The sequence below is a fragment of the Pyrus communis genome, chromosome 6 (genome assembly GCF_963583255.1).
Source record: "Pyrus communis chromosome 6, drPyrComm1.1, whole genome shotgun sequence".
In the NCBI taxonomy this organism is placed as follows: domain Eukaryota; kingdom Viridiplantae; phylum Streptophyta; class Magnoliopsida; order Rosales; family Rosaceae; genus Pyrus; species Pyrus communis.
In genome coordinates this window covers 25,712,011-25,730,850 of record NC_084808.1, presented here as the reverse complement: position 1 = coordinate 25,730,850, position 18,840 = coordinate 25,712,011, and the positions used below count along the sequence as shown (strand labels likewise).

At 37.3% G+C, this 18,840-nt stretch overlaps 2 protein-coding genes across 4 annotated transcripts; both read left to right on the top strand.

Annotated features, from left to right (window-relative positions):
- The first annotated feature begins 1,587 nt into the window (after positions 1-1,587).
- On the top strand, positions 1,588-5,493 carry LOC137736911 (probable apyrase 6). Of its 2 annotated transcripts, XM_068476228.1 has the most exons (9): positions 1,588-2,487; positions 2,728-2,840; positions 3,263-3,370; positions 3,491-3,545; positions 3,968-4,159; positions 4,254-4,351; positions 4,534-4,730; positions 4,852-4,936; positions 5,031-5,493. In XM_068476228.1, exons 1-9 carry the CDS (start codon positions 1,872-1,874, stop codon positions 5,064-5,066), a joined length of 1,500 nt encoding a protein of 499 aa, XP_068332329.1. In that variant the 5' UTR covers positions 1,588-1,871; the 3' UTR covers positions 5,067-5,493. The 2 variants fall into 2 exon arrangements, with proteins under 2 accessions (XP_068332329.1, XP_068332328.1); XM_068476227.1 differs by having other exon boundaries at positions 4,852-5,493.
- Positions 5,494-7,425: 1,932 nt separating this feature from the next.
- On the top strand, positions 7,426-10,529 carry LOC137737309 (uncharacterized). 2 transcript variants are annotated; one of them, XM_068476752.1, is made up of 8 exons: positions 7,426-7,533; positions 7,670-7,960; positions 8,470-8,541; positions 9,112-9,176; positions 9,365-9,518; positions 9,626-9,718; positions 9,827-9,916; positions 10,135-10,529. In XM_068476752.1, the coding sequence occupies exons 2-8, from the start codon at positions 7,694-7,696 to the stop codon at positions 10,267-10,269; spliced, it is 876 nt and encodes a 291-aa protein (XP_068332853.1). In that variant the 5' UTR covers positions 7,426-7,533; positions 7,670-7,693; the 3' UTR covers positions 10,270-10,529. The 2 variants fall into 2 exon arrangements, with proteins under 2 accessions (XP_068332853.1, XP_068332851.1); XM_068476750.1 differs by lacking the exon at positions 7,426-7,533 and having other exon boundaries at positions 7,540-7,960; positions 9,605-9,718.
- Positions 10,530-18,840: the final 8,311 nt, after the last annotated feature.

Below are 18,840 nucleotides of genomic sequence, written 5' to 3'. Positions count from 1 at the left end.
AAATTGTGGACATGGTTCAATGATTCTACTTTGTAGGTCAAAAGAAATTGCATGGAATATACATTATATTATTTTCCAACCTTTTGTAAAGAATTTGAAAGCAACGTGACAAAAAGCAAATACATCATATGATTAAATATTCAGGTCTAGGCATGTTTGAAGGGAGAAATAAAAAATTGTGTCCAAATTGAAGCATATTCATTTTAATTCCCATCAAAATGGTGGGATGAGAAGGGATATATTTGTATTATGTTTGACCTAGTTATATTCATATCTGGTTTCTTTGCAAGAAGTTTTTCAGAGTGTAGTCAAAATACTGTTCATGTGATATTAAGATTCACTTAACTTATAACATGTGTATTTAATTTTTATTCATATTATAATACGAAGAATAATTCACCGTGTAACATGTTTCATGTACATAAACGAGGCAATAAGAATAAGTTGTGTAGACGGGGGAAATTGGGTAGGCGGGTTCTGATAGCCCGATGCTGGGATCTTATTGGTCTTGATGGTATGGCCCAATACATTGCTAGGCCACACTGTGATATATTCTAGCCAAACTATGGGCTCACTAATGGGCTTCGCTCTTGTAGGATTCAGCTCACCATCCTTGAACCCCTATTTTTTTTTGTTTTTTGAAAATCTCGACGGTACGAAAGAATTGATATTAAAAAAAAAGTCACACTTAGAGGAAAGAAAAACCTTATTCTTTATAAAGCAAGAAAAACAAAATACAAGAAAAGAGGGAAGGACATACACCTTATCCCTCTTGAAAAAGAAAATACAAGAAAAAAAAAGGAGAGACTAGACTGCAACCCTCTTGAAAAAAGAAAATACAAGAAAAAGAGGAAGCCCATATTTTCCCTTATTGATATATCCAACGTTTAAAGTTTATACAATAAATATTTTTGTAGAAATATAAAAAAAAATAGAAAAATATATGAAAATAAGGATTGAAGTCTAAACTTCACCTCATAACACATAAACTCTTAAATTTAGGCTAAAATCAACAGATATTGTAGATAATTTTGACACATTTGTTAAATACTAAAGAAACTCGTATATTTCTTTGTCCAAACCAATGTTTGACCTCTAAAGTTTCATTTTAAATTTCCATCATTTTCGTTGAAAAAGACTAATATCGATTCGATATATCCATTGATATTTCTACCGATTTGCATATGAATATTTCAACTGATACTGATATTTAAAATATTAAAAGCGTTTGAAAGATTTTTTGGTGAAAATATTTTGATAACTTTTAAACGCTAGAAGATTTTTTTGAGGAAAAATATTTTTTTTGATAAAGTACGATATTTAGTAATTCAAAGAAAAGAATGCACGTACATGTCGAGGCTAGAGTGCAAAATATGTTTTTTTTAAATATTTTGGTACGGTTGTTCTTCGGTTTAATTCGTTTGTTCCATTTTTTTTTTTTCGGTTTTCGGTTGTTCGATGGTATACCAATAAACAATCTCAAAACAAAATGAGAAACGGTCCAGCGCGACAAACCGTAAAGAATGAGTCACAATTAGACAAGTGAACCGAACCGGGAACGGTCGGAGGATAGCCAAGGTCCTAAGGAGGGAGCGAGGAGGAGTCGGAACCTGCCTCTATAGGAAGAGGGAAAACCAAGAGGTCGTTCGTTTTTCCCAGATACCAACACCTGCGACGCACACAGGGATCGAGAGGGCGACAGTTTGATCACCGCCCTCTCCGTCTCCGATCAACCACGAGCCCCTCATTTTTCATTTTTTTACACATTTGAATTTAATTGTTCATTGCGTTTCGATTGGAAACCGTCACTACGACATCATTGTTTTTGTCAAATTACCTGCGAAAATTCCTATGATTCTCGGTGCCTTTTCATGCGACGATTGAATACCCGTAAAGGGGTCAATTCGAAGCCTGCCGACGACGACGACGACAGCAATATGGATCCGGTTAAGCTCCAAATCCGACCCATCACCCGATCCAATCTCTTCTCCCGGAGCCCCAAGCACAACCCCAGATCGAGCCTCTTAATCATCGCCTCAGTCGCCATCGCACTCGCTCTCACAGTATGCTACTTTCTCGTTTCCGCGCGAAATTCGAGAAATTTTGGTACGAAACGGTACGGGATTGTCATCGACGGCGGGAGTACGGGAAGCCGGATCCACGTATTCGGGTACGGAGTTGACGGCGGTAACAGTGCCGTGTTTGATTTTGGAAAGGACGGGTTGGCGTCGATGCGGGTCAATCCGGGGCTCTCGGCTTATGCAGGGGATCCGGAATCGGCAGGTGGGTCGCTGCGGGAGCTTGTGGAGTTTGGGAAGGGGAGGGTTCCGAAGGAGCACTGGGCGGAGACGGAGATTAGGCTTATGGCTACGGCGGGGCTTCGATTGCTTGACTTGGGTGTTCAGAATCGGATTCTGAATTCTTGTAGGAAGGTGCTTCGCAGTTCGGGGTTTAAGTTTCGTGACGAGTGGGCTTCCGTCATTACAGGTACTGTTAATTGTGAATTTATGGTGATTTTGGTATTAATTGCAATACAATTGAAGTGAAATGAATAAGCTTTGAAGCTAAATTTAGTGGCATTGTGCAAAACAAGCCGATATCGGATGCTAGGAAAGATTATTTGCCATAATGGTCATTGTAAATTGTATGTTAACTTCAAGTTTGTAGTTTTTTATTTTTCGGAATTAGTCTTCGAATCGTTATTGCTGAAAGTTCTAGTTGATTTAGGATCTGATGAAGGATTATATGCTTGGGTTGTTGCAAACCACGCTCTTGGTACTCTTGGTGGCGATCCTGCGCAAACAACTGGGATTATTGAACTTGGTGGAGCTTCTGCTCAGGTTAGGTTACTTCTATCTGCTACTCGGGAATTTGTGTTCTTTTCGGAAATATGATTAGATATCTCTTCATGCACAAGCACTAAAAAGTTAGGCCTTTTCACTTAATAGTCCTTGATAACATTGCACTTTAGAGAGAAACACTTCAAATCCAATGTTTTGGAAGGAAACCCCGCTGACTTTGAATGGGTGACTGACAACAAAGGAATTTCACAACTAAGAATTAGTTAGAACATGGCAAGTGGCTAGCTGAGTTGTTTTTTTTTTTTTCTTCATCCAATTATACTCTTGAAGTGTTTTTTCTCATTTACTAACAAAATATCAGAGAAAAGAGTTGGAAAGAGTTATGCATGGTTCATGCGGTTGGGAATATGAGGTTCTTATTTTTTGGTTGTCTGAGAATGTTCGGTGCAATTTTATTTTAGGTGACTTTTGTTTCAAGTGAGTCGGTGCCTCCCGAGTTCTCTCGTGCAATTAAATTTGGAAATGTCACTTACAATCTCTACAGTCACAGCTTTCTTCATTTTGGCCAGGTATTCATTTAGTTCTATTAACTCTATTTAAAGTTGCCAATCAAACTGAAGCTTGAACTTTAATTTTCCTAAAGGTGTTACTTTATGGTTTGAAGTTTAAAAAGTAATTTGGTTTTGCAGAATGTTGCATATGATTCATTGAAAGAGGCTATTGTTTCAGGAGACTTCGACTCAGGTCAAGATACAAGCTTTTCTTTCTGCACTGATTATATGAATGCTTTGAACCTCAAGTTATTTGACTTACTGAATTCCAATATGTTGTTGTGTGGCACCTTTGAACTGATACCTCCTTAGATACATAGAGTGTTGTTGTCTGTCCTGATAGGATCTGTCTATATTTGAATGCAATGGATTTGTGCTGGTTCACATTCGTTTGCATTGAATGCTACAATTGACAGTTCATATATTCTTAAAACAGAATATTAGACTGTTTGCTAGCATGGAGCATATTTATGCGGTTCTTACTCTCCCTTTTGCACAGTTATTTTGATTCCTTTATTTGATCAAATGCATATTAGCCATACTTCTTAAAGTTTCACACTTAGAATATGATTTTTTTTTTTTCTGAGTTTCTTCATGCTTTTCTCATTAATGCAGCTGGTAAGTCACTTCAGGAAAGAATGTCAATAGATCCTTGCACTCCTAAAGGCTACTCATATAAGATGCAGTCTTTGGAGCTTCCTCCACGTTCTTCGGTTGGGAAGAATAGACATTTATCTGCTCTACAATCAAGGGGTAACTTCTCTGAGTGCAGATCTGCTGCAAAAATTATGCTGCAGAAGGGAAAAGGTTTAGATACTCTTCTTCAATCTTTAGTGTGTTATTACATTTGCGTGACACGTTACCTTCTTTTAACACTCATTATGTCTTTACTTGGGATCAGAGAAATGCGTGTATCAACATTGCGATATAGGATCAACCTTCATTCCTAAGCTTCGGGGAAAGTTTTTGGCTACAGAAAACTTTTTCTATACATCTAAGGTTTTTTTCTTCTCAGTACTTTATTTTTCATCAGGTTCTTCTTATTACTGCTTTTACTATCATTTTTAATGTTAAGCAAGTAAGAATTATACCCTTTCAGATTTGAAAAAAAGATATTATTCTTCATTGCAGTTAACAGTGTTGCTTACACTCCTTTTTCTTTTTTGTCAATACTTGCTTAGTTCTTTGGTTTGTCCCCAAATGGATTTCTTTCAAATTTGATGATGGCTGGACAACAATTTTGTGGAGAAGATTGGTCAAAGATAAAGAAGAGATACCCGACAGTTGATGAAGAAACTTTGCTGCACTATTGCTTCTCTTCCGCATATGCGGTAGCCCTACTTCATGATAGTCTTGGAATTGCTTTGGATGATGAAAGGTATTACTCATTTTACTTCAGAATTGTATATTAAGATGATGACATACTTATACATTTGAACTTGAGCACACGAATGCGAATCTGTATCTTATTGTTTGTCACTATTTTTTTTAATTACCAGGATCGGGTTTGCAAATCAGGTGGGAAGTATTCCACTCGATTGGGCACTGGGAGCTTTCATCTTGCAAAGTACATCTGATTTGGACGTAGGGCACTCTGATTGGCTTACCGCCATAATTGATGATGGATCTCCCACATTGCTATCAGTAATTTTTATCTTTTCAATATTAATGTTTACAGTGTGGTCACTGTCAAAGTGGAGGAAGCCACAGCTGAAGACAATTTACGATCTGGAGAAAGGGCGGTATATAGTGACTCGTGTTAGTAGATGATTGATAGCACCTTGTAGAGGAATGCACACTCGCCATGTAGATTCGGATTGAAAGAGTGGTGCGATATGCTAAACCCAATTCACTTGAGCAGCCTCGGCTTCTTGCCCAAGGCCACCCTCTCGAGGTTACCAACCAGAAATGAGATTGTACAGTGCGGGTATCTATCTGCACAGAATTTAGAGGTAACATATTTGCGCCATAGCTACGCTTAGATCCCCATTTTGTATTCGGAGGAATCCCAGTACCTCCTATTTGTTATATCATATGAAGGTTAGGATAAAAGAACAGGGGCATGCTGGTATTGGAGAGAGATGTAGAAAGCTGTATCGTTGTATGATAATGCGGTAATGCACTTGATTTGTTCGTCACAATTGTTATTCTTGTTACTGAAGCGTGAGCTTATTTCATTGCATCAGGGTTTCTACTTTTCTTGTGCTTCGTGTTATTCAATTCTCTCGTTTGGATTAACGAAAGAATTACCGGCTCTCTCGACTGTTTGTATCGCGTGAAAGCCTCTTGGAACGTATATGTTCACTGGAAATTGTAGTTGTTGATGTCATTAGATCCATCTGAAGACCGAGGCTATGGTTTTTCAGAATTTCAAATTTTGGGGAAATGAACTTTCTCGTTTTCACTCGAAAACTAAGAAACGAGGTAGAGCATGACCATGTTAAATGTCCGGCCCTTAAGGAGAAGCATCACTAGATCATAAGCTAGTTGGTAAACATAAGGGTTGCGTCCCTGAAGGTCTGGTTCTTTCTGTTCCCATCCGGGCAATGCAAGTAATCGGAGTATGCCCGTGGTTATGTTGTTCCAATTGCTTTTAAAACGACGTCGTGGACTTGTAGTTTGGTTCGATGTTCTCTCCCAGTCGAAAGGGTCTTGGTCTCTTTGCCGTTGCTCTTGGGCTCCAAGCCTCCAATCCCACCATTTTTGTTTGAACGAGTATCTTCTGAGCTGTATGAGTGTGACAAAAAGAACATGCAGAAGAAATTAATAATTTAATTAACTTTTTGTAGGGAAATTAATGGTCTTTTACCAATTTGAATCTGTGTGCTGCGTTATCCTATTCCTACCTAATTAATTAAATCTGACCCAAATTATACTGCCTTGTTGAAATAATTGAGTACACTGCCCAAAGTGTGTTGAAATAATTGATTAAAGCGTAGCTTCACTAGTACATTACACCTCCAATTGAACAATTTAAAGCAAAGTTTGCAAAATTTAAGACCGTGATTTTGAACCACGGAAGTGGTCTAGTGGAAATGCGATAGAATTATAAGTCAGGTTTGCTCCTTGGTCTTGGATTCGATGCACGAAGCTGTAAAAGATACAGATAATTTATTGATTGAAAGCTCTGAGAAAAAGTGTGTCATTGAACTGTGACTAGAAATGAGTTGAAATGTCTTTGGCCCTTATACGCTCTACTGAAAATTCGTCCTACTCTTCAGAATGTGGAATACCTCATAGTTTAGAAAACAAAAACGCATGATTTTGAAACCCTTCAGGGGTGGCAATTTTCTATAGAAGGTTTGGAGCTACGTAGGCTTGAGAGTCGGCTCAAAAGTTGGATTGAACTATTAATTTCCCAACCTAATGACACCCGCAAAATTTTATAAAAAGTAACCAAATTAGGGGCATGTGAAAGACCCCTTTAGGCTTTTTACCTCATTCCAATGGTATGTTTGAGATTGTTTGCAGATGGGCTAAAACGCGCATTGACAATCAAAAGTGATTTTGGCTATTTCGTGAAAAAATTCAAAAGTATTTTAAGTTAAAACCATATTTTTATCATAAAGTTCGAGAAGCATTTCTTAGGAGCTGGAACATAATATTTTTTAAAGAAAAATTAATAAAAATGACTTGAAAACGATAAGAACAAAATAAAGGGTAAAGTGAATAATATCATAATTGATTTCTTATTGTAAAATGTGATTTTTCATTAAAGTAAATAATACCAATAGTTTTTCGTTAAAGTTTCTATTTTTAAATCTATAGTGTGTTTTACAATGTATTAGTTTTTGTAAATTTCCCAACACATTCCCATATTTGCCAAATTCGGTGATGATGACGAGTCCGATGACGACGGTGGTAATTGATAAAGCAACTTCATTTGTCCAAATCAGTGTCGTTTTACATCAATTTCGGTCGTGCAGAGCGGAACCGGTCGTTTTACGCGGCTACAAAAAACCAGTAGGACGAAAATACCCCTTCTAGTCGTTCGGTGAAGTCGGGGACAAGACAGCCAGCACTATATGTAGCCATTTGGCTATTTTGGGCAAATCCAAATTAACATCCAACGGACGACTCCAATTAGAAAATTCACGAAATTCACTCTCCCTCTCTCTCTCTCTCTCTCTCTCTTCCTCGATTATCTTAACGCGCTTTCGATTTTCCTCTCCTACTCGGAGGTAAGATTTTTCTCCCAAATCGGAAACCTCCGATCCGCTGTGTCATTCCAGCGCGATCCCGGGTTTTCTAGGGCTTTTATTTGACCCCAAATTCGTTTCGTTTGGTTGGTAATTTGTGTTGGCTCAATTCGATTAGGTCCGTTTTTCTGTGCAATCGGCAATGAGTGACCACCTCGTGTTGTACGTTGACCGCCTCCTTCGGCCAATGGCAGCGCAGCCGCCTTCCGAGCCTGCTGAGGCTGGTTCTGTGCCTGAGCCGGCTGGACCGGAGCCAGAACTGGATGCCGCCGGGCCTTCTTCGAGTTCGTCATCGGAGGAGGCGGATGAGGAGGAACCGCTGATTCAGACGGCGGAGTGCCGCATTTGCCAGGATGAGGATAGCGTTAGCAATTTGGAATCTCCTTGCGCCTGTTGTGGCAGCCTCAAGGTATAAATTTGCCGTCTTTGTACGAAATTCTGGAATTTTTTGTTGAAAATGGTACGGATTTGAATTCATTTGGGTGGTTGTAGGGCATGTTTTCGATTTTGTAAATTACTGTGTAGTTTTCGGGACAGAGAGAGTATAATGAAATGTCCCCAAATGAAGGTATGAGCATATCGACATGGATGGGAGAATTTCCTAGCTAGTTATTTGAATTTGTGGAATCCATTAAGTCATTAGGACATGCCGTCTCACATTTCGTATTCAAAGAACCGGTCTTGTCCCTCCTTGTTTGCAGTTCTTTCATCAATATTGTAAATTTGTAATTAACAGAATTGTTGCATTCCAAAATGTTGAATTTGTAAAGCATTGCTTAGTAATCATCTATTCATGTCTTCTTATCTTTGTTTTTCGTGTTTGTCTGATCGCATTGTGCGTGGTGAAATTTGTTTTACATCTGTTTATCATATGGGTCTCCAATGGATTTCTTACTGTTTTTCTAATTTGTTTTTCAGTATGCTCATAGAAAATGTGTTCAGTATTGGTGCAATGAGAAAGGGGATATAACTTGTGAAATTTGTCATCAGGTATGCTTCTTGAATTTTTCTGCATCTATTATTGGTGCTAATCTTATGTTGCACATAAGCGTTTACGTTTGATTTTCCGACTGCCTTGGTTACTGGAATTTTCATTTGTTGAAAAATGTACTCCTAATTTCCTGTTAGAATCCTTGGCCGGCTGTGCGTCATGAGGAATTAAAAACTAGTAGTGAGTGGATGACAGTTGAATTTATGTGGTGACATGGTAAGGGGTGGATCGCCCTTGACCTTTTCCTAAATGATGTGATCCAATGGGGCCATGTTTACCTAAGAAAATTAAATTTGAGCGGGTGAATAGAAGTCATTTGTGTACATATAACTTTTAGATCTCTCATACGCATTATGCTTTTCCTGTATCCCTTTAACGCTATATAGATAGCTTACATTTTCTTCAGAATTTGGAAAAGTAGGTCATGTTCTGTTTTTTATTAAGTTAGATGGAGAAGTTGTTTGAAATTGTTATTCGTCCATCTTATTTATTTTGAAAAATTTGAAATCCTTCCAAGCCATATGAAATTTCATTCCGTTCTAATACGTGGTCTTTTGCATTATGTACAGCCTTACCAACCTGGCTACACTGCACCTCCTCGTCCACCATCTGATGAAACTACTATTGAAATTGGGTGAGTCAAATTTTCTTATACATGTGTTCATGTTTTACCCAAGTGTCTGATTTATCTTGATTATCTTGGTAACTTAGCTACGTAATACTTCTGTCATGTTTATGAATAGAACTGTATAAATGGCAATCTAGATTCCTTATAGACTTATAGTTACCTTACTTATCTTTGGCTATGGGTGTTTCTTGCAGCGGTGGCTGGACACTTTCTGGCACTCCCTTGAGTTTGGATGATCCACGCATTTTGTCAATTGCAGAGGCAGAACGTCAGTTTATGGATACTGAATATGATGATTATTCTTCAAGTAGTAGTGGAGCTCCATTCTTTCGTTCAGCTGCCTTAATTGTAAGCCGATTAATTTTCAAAACTTACCGGGAAAACATTCAAAATTTTTTTCTCATATGCTTATCCTCATGTATGATGTAAATCAGCTTTGGTTTTTTATTTTGCAGTTAATGGCCCTTCTAATCTTGCGGCATGCATTGAGGGCCTCAGTTTCTGACTCCGACTCTGGGGATGACAGTGACACATCTGCCATTTTCTCTGTAAGTGGATTTGAATTTGCATTTCTACAACGTGCCTGCTGGTGCTACATTGTTGAAAGAATGTGATTTGCGGTTCATTGAGGCTGATAAACTGGTCGCGCTTTGCAGCTTTTCTTGCTTAGAGCAGCTGGCTTTCTACTGCCCTGCTATATTATGGCTTGGGCCATCAGTATCTTGCAGCGTCGACAGCAAAGACAGGTCAGAATTATCTTATCCACTGTTGGGTTTTATTTTATTTTTTTTCCGGCTCTGCTCTTACCATGTTGGACCGATGTAGCTAGATAATAATCACTTGGTATATTCCATAGTTATGTCGTAAAGATATAATCTTAGATTTGGAAACTGTAACATGATACATAGAATTTGTGCTTATTTTTGTCGCTCATTATTGTTCTCATCGTAATATGGAAAAACAGGAGGCCGCAGCAATGGCAGCAGCCCAAGTTGCTTTTGTTCTTCAATCCGGGCAACATAGGGGTTTACAATTTGCGGTAGCACCAGGACCCAGTGGAACTCCACATCCAGAAACTGCACATCAAGAAACTGCCTAATTTATGAAGCCAACAAAATGCCAGAGAGTTTCCGGTGCCATGGTGAGGGCGATTCAGCGGAAAGTAGTGAACAATAAATGAAAACGTTTATGTTTGTCGAAAAATATGATGGAAACAAAAAAAGTGTAAAACATTGGAGAAGAGAAAAGGCTATGTCAGTCAGGTCTTGGTTCGTTCCATCTTCGTTTGTCCTGTATTTCATGTATGTTTATGTACATTAATTTCGTCCAACCTGAGAAAGAAAGAAAAAATTTCTCCAACTTGTTGGGTAGCTCAAAGCAGTTGGTTGTTCGACTTGAATATATTTCCTCAGCTCAAGGATGTTACATAGAAAGATTGCGGCGAGGGACTTAAAACTTCTGTAGAACCTTGAGGTAAATTTGTTAGAAATGCAATATGAAAATTCGATAAACAAACTAGAAAATGATTAGATGCAATATATTTTGAGTCAACTTTATGAAGCTTCTTCATAACCGCCACATAAACTCACACTCAACATGCTAGTGGAGTGTTATTGTGTCAAACATATGTCATGCCTTGCATTATGGCGACAACTAGCAAGGCTTGTTATGACATGTATTTTTCTAACACTTTACCTACTATTTCGGAATATTTTAAATAAAAGAGGCCTAGGAAAAAAATAAACCCCGGGCCTAAAATTATTTTTTTAGAAATTAGTACAAAATAGGATGCTAGTCATATATGGACGTATTCTTACTAGGGGAGCGCCCAACAAGCTCTTCAAGATTAAGGTTGTGAGGATGTTGATCACCTAAATATTAACAGTGATGTCACAAAAGTTGTCGCGAATCCAAACCGTCACCAAACGTGATCTCAATCCAAGCCTAATTCAGTGAAGGGTGTCCAAGTGTGTAAAGATGGGTGTATTGAGATTTTTTTTTCCTTTCTAGAGAATAGACAGCGAAGGCTACCATAGATGGAGGTATAGGAATGTAGACTGAGATTGGAGGTGATTGTGGGACTAGGTTTTTGGGTTGACAACCTTTTTATTAATTATTAAACCTATTTGTCTTTTTTTTTTAATTAGACTTGTATGACATATTTATGTGTCACATCAGCACATAACAGAATTTTTGATAGAATTCTGACGGAATGACGACATTTATTTGAGACACTTACTTGCGGGACTATATTGATTGATTTTCAATTTCAAAGACCATTTTGATGTCTCGGGTCAATTTCAGGGACCATTTTGATTTCGCGGGTCAATTTCAAGCACCATTTGTAATTAAAAATGACTTATGGGGCCTATTTATGTATCACATCAGCACTTAACATAATTTTTAACAAAACTGTGACTAAATGACCACATTGATTTGCAACAACTATTTTCAGGAACTACATTGATCGATTTTCAATTTCAGAGACTATCTTGATGGTGAGAATCAATTTCAGGGACCATTTGTGACAAAAACCCTTTTTGAAGTTAGTAAAAAACAAGATGCTAGTCATATATGAGCGTGTTCTTACCGGTAATAACATGTTCACTGGTTGAGTAGAAAATTTACACGTGTTTTTACGTTTTTACAGATAAGAAAACTTGTAAATTTTCACCTCTAATAATGAACGCGTTCTTATCGATAAAAACACGTATAAAGTTTTAGCTCTATTAATGAACATGTTCTTACCATCATTTGAAATTCTTTCTTTCAAATTCATTAGTCTGTTAGGCTTCGTAGTCCTTGATCGGTCGTTGCTCTTTTTGTTGTGCATTTTAAACAATTGAGTCTAAAGTTTGCTACTTTAAAGTCCCTCAGCCAAACATGGACTAATGAATTTGAAAGAATAGATTTGCGTTTGTAATTGAAAAAAAAACTAAATGTGGTAGATTTGAAACAACTATACGCGAAAAAAATTTCAAATCCATTTGTTTTCTTTGTTTTATTGTCAAGTTGGGGCGTAAATAAATAGTCTTGTTCGGTGTTTCGGATTCGATTAGATAGATAACTAAACAAATACAGTATATATGTGTGTGTGGATGCTAGAAATAGATGTTAATTTTCAAATTTGTCCAAATTAAAAGTAGATCAATTACTTACGAACATCTTCATGACTAGCCCATCTTTTGCCTTCAACAAAGACGAGATTTGTTAGTCTGAGACCCGCTTCTTACTTCAGCACATTAAATCTAAGTTTTTCTTTTCATTTTGACGAACATATAACTAAGTTGATTATGTAAATTCCTAGATTTCGAAGTGGTCCCAATTACAAAGTGATGGATGGATGGTAGGCTTGGAGCTTTTGTGAATCATGTTCAACGTGGTCTTGTGTTTTACTGCGATCTCTGTTGAAGGAAACCAAAGCATATAAGACTACATATATTCTCTCTCACACTGTTTGGTATGATTGTGAATCGTGATCCAGGAAGAATGATCGTAAAGTACACAAAGCAAGCATCCCTCTTTGGCATATATTTTTGGGACATTCTCTTTGTAGCTCCCAACTTTGTTTTTTGCTATTAAGCTGTCTTAATTATCCTAAATATGGGTTTATCAAGAAATTTAAGCTCCCTAACTGAACGACTTGTCACAAATTTGGGCCATTGATAACTTGTCGTATAGAAGTTCTTTGAATTTTCGATTTCTCATCCGTTTACTAGTACATTTATAAATAAAAACGTATGGGCTTTCACATTAGAATTCGTAATCTAATATTTAGAAATCAAGAATCATATTAGCTAGAAAGTAATTGATCTCATACTCATTTATTCTTTCATTTTCATGATTCACGACTTCCCTCATTCCAAGTAAGTAAACAATGTCGTGAGTCATATACAAGATGAAGAATACGATTTTTAGTTGGTAGATAAAAGGAAACACTCTCTTATGCCACGTTGTGATCTAGACCAAGGACGAATCTTAGTTTTAACTTTTTCCCCAAATGACACTGAACTCATATACATTAAAAAAAAAAAACGAAAAACTTAATCTCCTATTTGCGTTCTCATATACAACAACGCTTCGATATTGCTCGTACTATAGTGTGGAGATATGACGATCCGAATAGAAGCTCCCTTAATTTGAGTCACACATACTTAGCTTCAACACTACCACAATAAAAAACAAGGAAAATGAAGATATCAAATCAAACACATGAAATTTGAAGGGGGCAAAGGAAATAAAGAAGGCAAAAGACGAGAAAGAAGATGGAAAATTATTGGGGAACAAAATGGGATATATCCTTTGCTTTATCTTCTTTAACTTGCTTTGGCACTCATTGCTTTGGTGGCTTATCAATGCTGTCATTGCATCGAGACCGTTATGATTGGTAGGGAGGTTTAAACTTTCATGGGACCCCCTCTCCAGTTTTAAACATGTTTATAAAGCCATAACTTTAAGACCAACCTCGAGAATCTACTAAAGCCTGTCCGATACGAAATATATTACCTCTATAATCTTTAATCTTAATTTAGTTTTAAGTTTTTGCTTTTAATAATTACTGTTAACATGATTCTTAGGGATGGGATCCGCCAGCTTAGTAAGAAAATATAATGTTTTGCATAATTAATTAACTGATCTAGTTTTACCTTAGCAATGTGGTACGTAGCCGTACAGCAATCCAAAGAATCAAAAGTCCCACTCACACTATTTACCTATTTCCTAATTTGGCAAAAGCGTTTGGAGCCAACTTAGGGTTTGCAATAAGTTTTCTACGTAGACATTGATTCTGTTTTGGGATTAGGTTTTATCTAAGGAATTGTGAGGTTCCCATCTACCATCTACTCGCACGTAAGCAATTATTCTTAGCATTTCTTGATAAATATACATTTCAAAAATTTTGGACGTCATGCGTGCCTTTAAAATATAAATGGTGTAGTATCACAAAAAAAAAAAAAATCAATTTTCAAGCAACATCAAGACTAACCTAAAGTACAAAGTTTCTAAACGTACTGATAGTCTCTCTTTGGGAATTGAGTGATATTGAGTTCTAATTTTACTTGCATTAGTAGTTAATCTCGCTTAATTTTCTACATTAAATGCGAAGTACCTAAAATATGATATTGGTGTTCGAATTGGATAAATCATTGTATATACTATTTATATATGCATGGTTGGTGATAGGAAACCCACCAAAGGAGATTTTAAAAACCTTGTGGAGAAAAAAAAATCGACCAGAAAGCTACAATTCAGTTAGCTCTCTTTTCACTTTCATTGGTGGATAAAAAAGCAGAGAATCAGCACATTAACAAAAAACATTCGAGCCCAGATTTTATTTGACCAGTCGCCATTTATCTTAAGGCAACATGTCGCCCACCACATTGGATAAAGCACAAGAATTTATGCTTTCGAATGTTCCAAGTTGCATGTAAAACTTATGTTAATTATATAATATTCAAGAGTTGATTAAATCTCATTGGATATAAAGAAAAAGTGGTCTAAATTACACAACTGAAATGAGTCTTTTTACTAAGAAAATTGAAGAGCAGGAGTTTTTGAGCAAAGTAAAGCATAAAGAAAACACATTTAGCACCAGAACCCGAGTGTACCAGTGTTGTTTTTGTTGCATCGGGAAGAGAGCTTGGAATTCTTAAGTTTGAAGGGAGAGGGGAGATCTTAGAAATTTAGAACGGCATAAAGCAAGTGTTTGTTTCTTTACATGCAATGCATGGCTTGCTTCTGCTTGCGACTGTAGTATCTGTTAGGTTTACAGTGGTGTCTGCTCGGTCATATATTCCTATTAGAAAAACAAAAACATCCTTTTCTTAGTGGGAAAGGAAATGTATTTTACCATAAAACCCCCAGTGCACACCTCAGGTTAAGAAGCTTAAACCCCTTTTGTCCCAATGCACATCTCAGATTAATGAGTTAACCATCAAAATCTAACGAGTGTCAGGCCAAAAAGGGACAACAAACACGAATGAAATCCGAGATTATTTTGGAGATACACTCGTTTAGTTACAATTTACATACACAAAACTAATCACATTGCTGACACACTCTCTAATCGTAGCGAACTCTATTATTGTATGTGTGACAGACATGTATTGTAAACTGTGTTAACAATATGGTTAATTTTGTATACCAAAATAGCATAACTTGATTAAATAAGTATACATCGAAATTACAAAAGCACAGTATAGTGATGTGGCAAAGAGAGACCAGTAGACTGGATTTGGCCTTTATATTCTGAGTAGACAAAAGCAGGGCAAATGATAAGAGATGTAGGGGAGGGAACAATTGAAAAAAGATACTTGGCTTCTCAAGGGTATTGTTCAAATACCCTTTATTCATCCATGTCAGATTCTTCAATATAACAGCCTTAATTTGCTTAGATTGCAGACTTATGATTTGGGTGAATCTAAAATTCCTTGTTGGTGTCTTGGGTCCCTCCATCCATCGCTTTACACTTTAAATCCTCCCCTTCCAAAAACCAGCACACATAAATACCCTTCTTGCATCTACAGGAAGGTATCTTGTTATCTCCTACTACTTCTCTTCTTGTTAATCTGTTTTTTTGTCGAAATCAAACTATGATTTGCAGTAATCACAGTGTGTTTATTCTTCTTCTTATCTGTATTGGGTTCTTAGTAGTTCAACCAGATGAAGTCTGTGCCCTCACTAGTATAGGTGTTGCCCTCAGACAGAACCGAGACCAATATCATCAAGGGATTTTGCCGCAGAATCAGCGCAGTCTCAAGGCTGTCACAGTGGAGGCAATGAACACTGAGAAGAAGAATTCAACAAACAAAAAGAACGACTTTGATCTGAATCAGTCGAGCAAAAGAAGAGTGCGACGAGGATCGGATCCTATCCACAATAAGGCTTAAAGGAGCAAAGCTGACATTTTTACACACAAAGTTGATTTGATTTCAAACAATGCAGCAAAAAACAGAGGGCGGTGAATTGCTTCAAAGTTTCAAAATTCAAGAGCAACTTTCATATGTTGGTTGGTCTTTTTTCCTGTCTTGCTTTTGGTGTTTTTCTAATAGAGACGTGTATAGTGAAGTAACAGAGGAAATCACTGAAGGGTTTCAACGACTGTGGAGGCAACGCCATCTCTATATTTTGAGCCAAGATCATAAATGAATGAGAGACATTAGATATGACGGCGGCGCCTCCAAAATGAATGAAAGAATATAGGTGTTCAAATTTTTTCTACTTTTATATTTTTTTTCTGAAGAACAATGTTCTATTTCGTTTGCATCAGTGTTTGAGTTTTCTTGCATATTATAGTGAAATTCTTTTGTAATCACACAGCTCTCTTACTAGAATGTTACAATGGGTTTAGAACATAGATTTATTTGTCAGCAAGAATGGGTTTACAATGCAGTAAGTTGACATCCAGAGTGAGTAAGAACATGGACTTTATGAAATGGAACATATTGGGTTTAGAAGGGTAGGAACATAATTAATTATTGGGAATTCAAGTGTTGGACGGTTCATTGTAGAGTTTACGTCCTGTGTTCCGATTCCCACATTTTGCTTTTGAGGCAAAACGACAACAATTTTATTAGCGTTTTAAGAAAATGTACAAATTACAAAGAAGACAACCTGAATTAAATCTGACGGATCCTCAAATAGAAATAACTCCAAAACAAAAAAAACAAAGCCAGTTTGGCCAATCTAATAGCCACCATATTGGCGGATCCTTTAGTGTGACAAGCACAAGAACACAAATAGCACTACAAAGCCAAACAAACTTCAATCCCGGCAACTAGAAGTTCAGTCACTTCATAACCCGCCACATGAGAGACTTTACCCATAAAATCGCCAATAAAACCGGTAAAGGAAACTCTTTGCATACAAGCAGCGCCAACTGCAATAGATCTAGCAAACCAACCTATCAACATCACTCTTGTAAACCCTTTTACAACGGTTGAGAACCCTACCAGAAAATTTGTCTCCCTCCTCATGAATTTGAAGCGCGAGATAAGATGCCAACAGATGACATGAACCCTTACGAGCATTACGTCCGTAAGGTTTTCCTCTCCGTATTGTGGAGTCAACTAAGGGAGATCTACTGCATGTTGCAAGTATTTCGACATCGGTGAGAGGCCTTCCTAATGAGACGGGGACTATGCAGAACATCACACTTGAAAATATGTTAACTCGAGGACTTGAATTAGGCAGAATATCAACTTAAAACTATTAATCGAACCAATCCAAATAATCGGTTTTCCACAACATAATGTATTGTTTATCTAATAACTGCGCAGTGAAATTATGTCACTCTTATTTATTAGGGTTTCAGTATTTTTATAAAGGAAGACCAACTAGTTCTTGATTCAAAGAGGAACTGCATGTTTTCAATTGTTCACTTGGTTTTTTTTTTTTTTTTTTTTTTCCGCTGAATTTGGTCGTATGATAAATAATTGCTGGTAGGTTTATGAATGACAAAGAATTGTTGTCATGTAACGTTTGTTTGTAGGTCGAATAAGAAGCGCTATCTTAGGGTTAGGAACAAGCGGATGACTCCGACAATACTAGTTACCACCGATCAGTAGTATCAGAATGGGCCAGTCTTTGTGAAGACCTTATCTATCCGATTCTGGATAAGTTGTTGGAAACGAGCAACCATCGTCGCTTCTCTGCTGTTCGCAAGGAATGGCGTTGTCATTCAAAAGAGTATATTCAGGCGACCCAAATGTGTCAGGAACTACTTCCTATGCTCTTGATCCCTTCTGAATCAGAATCGAAAGGAAATACTAACACAACAAACTACATATTAGTGTACAGCATTTCTGAAAGGAAAGCTTACACGAATTTTACGTTACAAGTGTTTTCTGGTGAGAGGTGTTGTGGCTCTAGCCATGGTTGGTTGGCCAGAATAGATCTGGTAGACCTACCTATGATCATAGCTCTCGTAAACTCTTTCAGAAAAGAAGCGACCATTCGTCTGCCTCCTCTAGAGTTGAAAGTAAAAGATATGATCCCAAAACACCACACGAATCCTTTCAAGGATTAAGTTAAAAAGGTTGTACTGTCGCTGATCCCAAATTGAATCCAGACAATTAAGTGGTCGCCGCGTTATATGGTAATTAAGATCCCAAATTGGCTATTACAAATGCAGGACACAACTATTGGACTTCTTTTAGTAAGGAAATGACTGATGTATTTTACAAAGGCCATGTCTATGCAATTGGAAATTGTAGGCATGTGGTGACACTCAAGGTTGGTACGTTATACATAACGAATTTTGTACCTAGTGCAGACTTGGGATTTTCTAGTTGGGTATATATTGTGGAATCAACGAAGGGAGACCTATTCTATGTTCGAAGCATTCGAACAACGATGAGAGCCCTTCCTCATGAGTATAGAATTCATCGTTTACAAGTTGGTATTCCATGATAAAGCTGTTGAGCATGTTGAGGTGAAAAGCATTGGAGATGAGGCTTGGTTTGTCGATAGCAAAGGTTCATTCTCAGTTGTGGCTTCAAGTTTCCTGAGTGTACACCAAATTGCATACACGAATGAATATAGAAGAAAACGGCAAGGATTTGTTGAGTGAGACATGGTTATGTTCAATTCACCCCAGTACTAACTTTGCAAAAACTGCAACTTGGATTGTGCCAAAAATCTTTGCCCTGTGAACATAACTTTTCTTCCTATA

What these genes read in the sequence shown, in the direction of transcription:
- LOC137736911 (XM_068476227.1), top strand. Translation starts at nt 1,872, where the DNA reads ATGCGACGATTGAATACCCGTAAAGGGGTCAATTCGAAGCCTGCCGAC. An exon ending in TTCAGGAGACTTCGACTCAG is followed by an intron (nt 3,546 to 3,967) that starts GTCAAGATACAA and finishes TCATTAATGCAG; the next exon opens with CTGGTAAGTCACTTCAGGAA. An exon ending in ATTGCTTTGGATGATGAAAG is followed by an intron (nt 4,731 to 4,851) that starts GTATTACTCATT and finishes TTTAATTACCAG; the next exon opens with GATCGGGTTTGCAAATCAGG.
- LOC137737309 (XM_068476750.1), top strand. Translation starts at nt 7,694, where the DNA reads ATGAGTGACCACCTCGTGTTGTACGTTGACCGCCTCCTTCGGCCAATG. An exon ending in CTTGTGAAATTTGTCATCAG is followed by an intron (nt 8,542 to 9,111) that starts GTATGCTTCTTG and finishes CATTATGTACAG; the next exon opens with CCTTACCAACCTGGCTACAC. An exon ending in ACACATCTGCCATTTTCTCT is followed by an intron (nt 9,719 to 9,826) that starts GTAAGTGGATTT and finishes CGCGCTTTGCAG; the next exon opens with CTTTTCTTGCTTAGAGCAGC.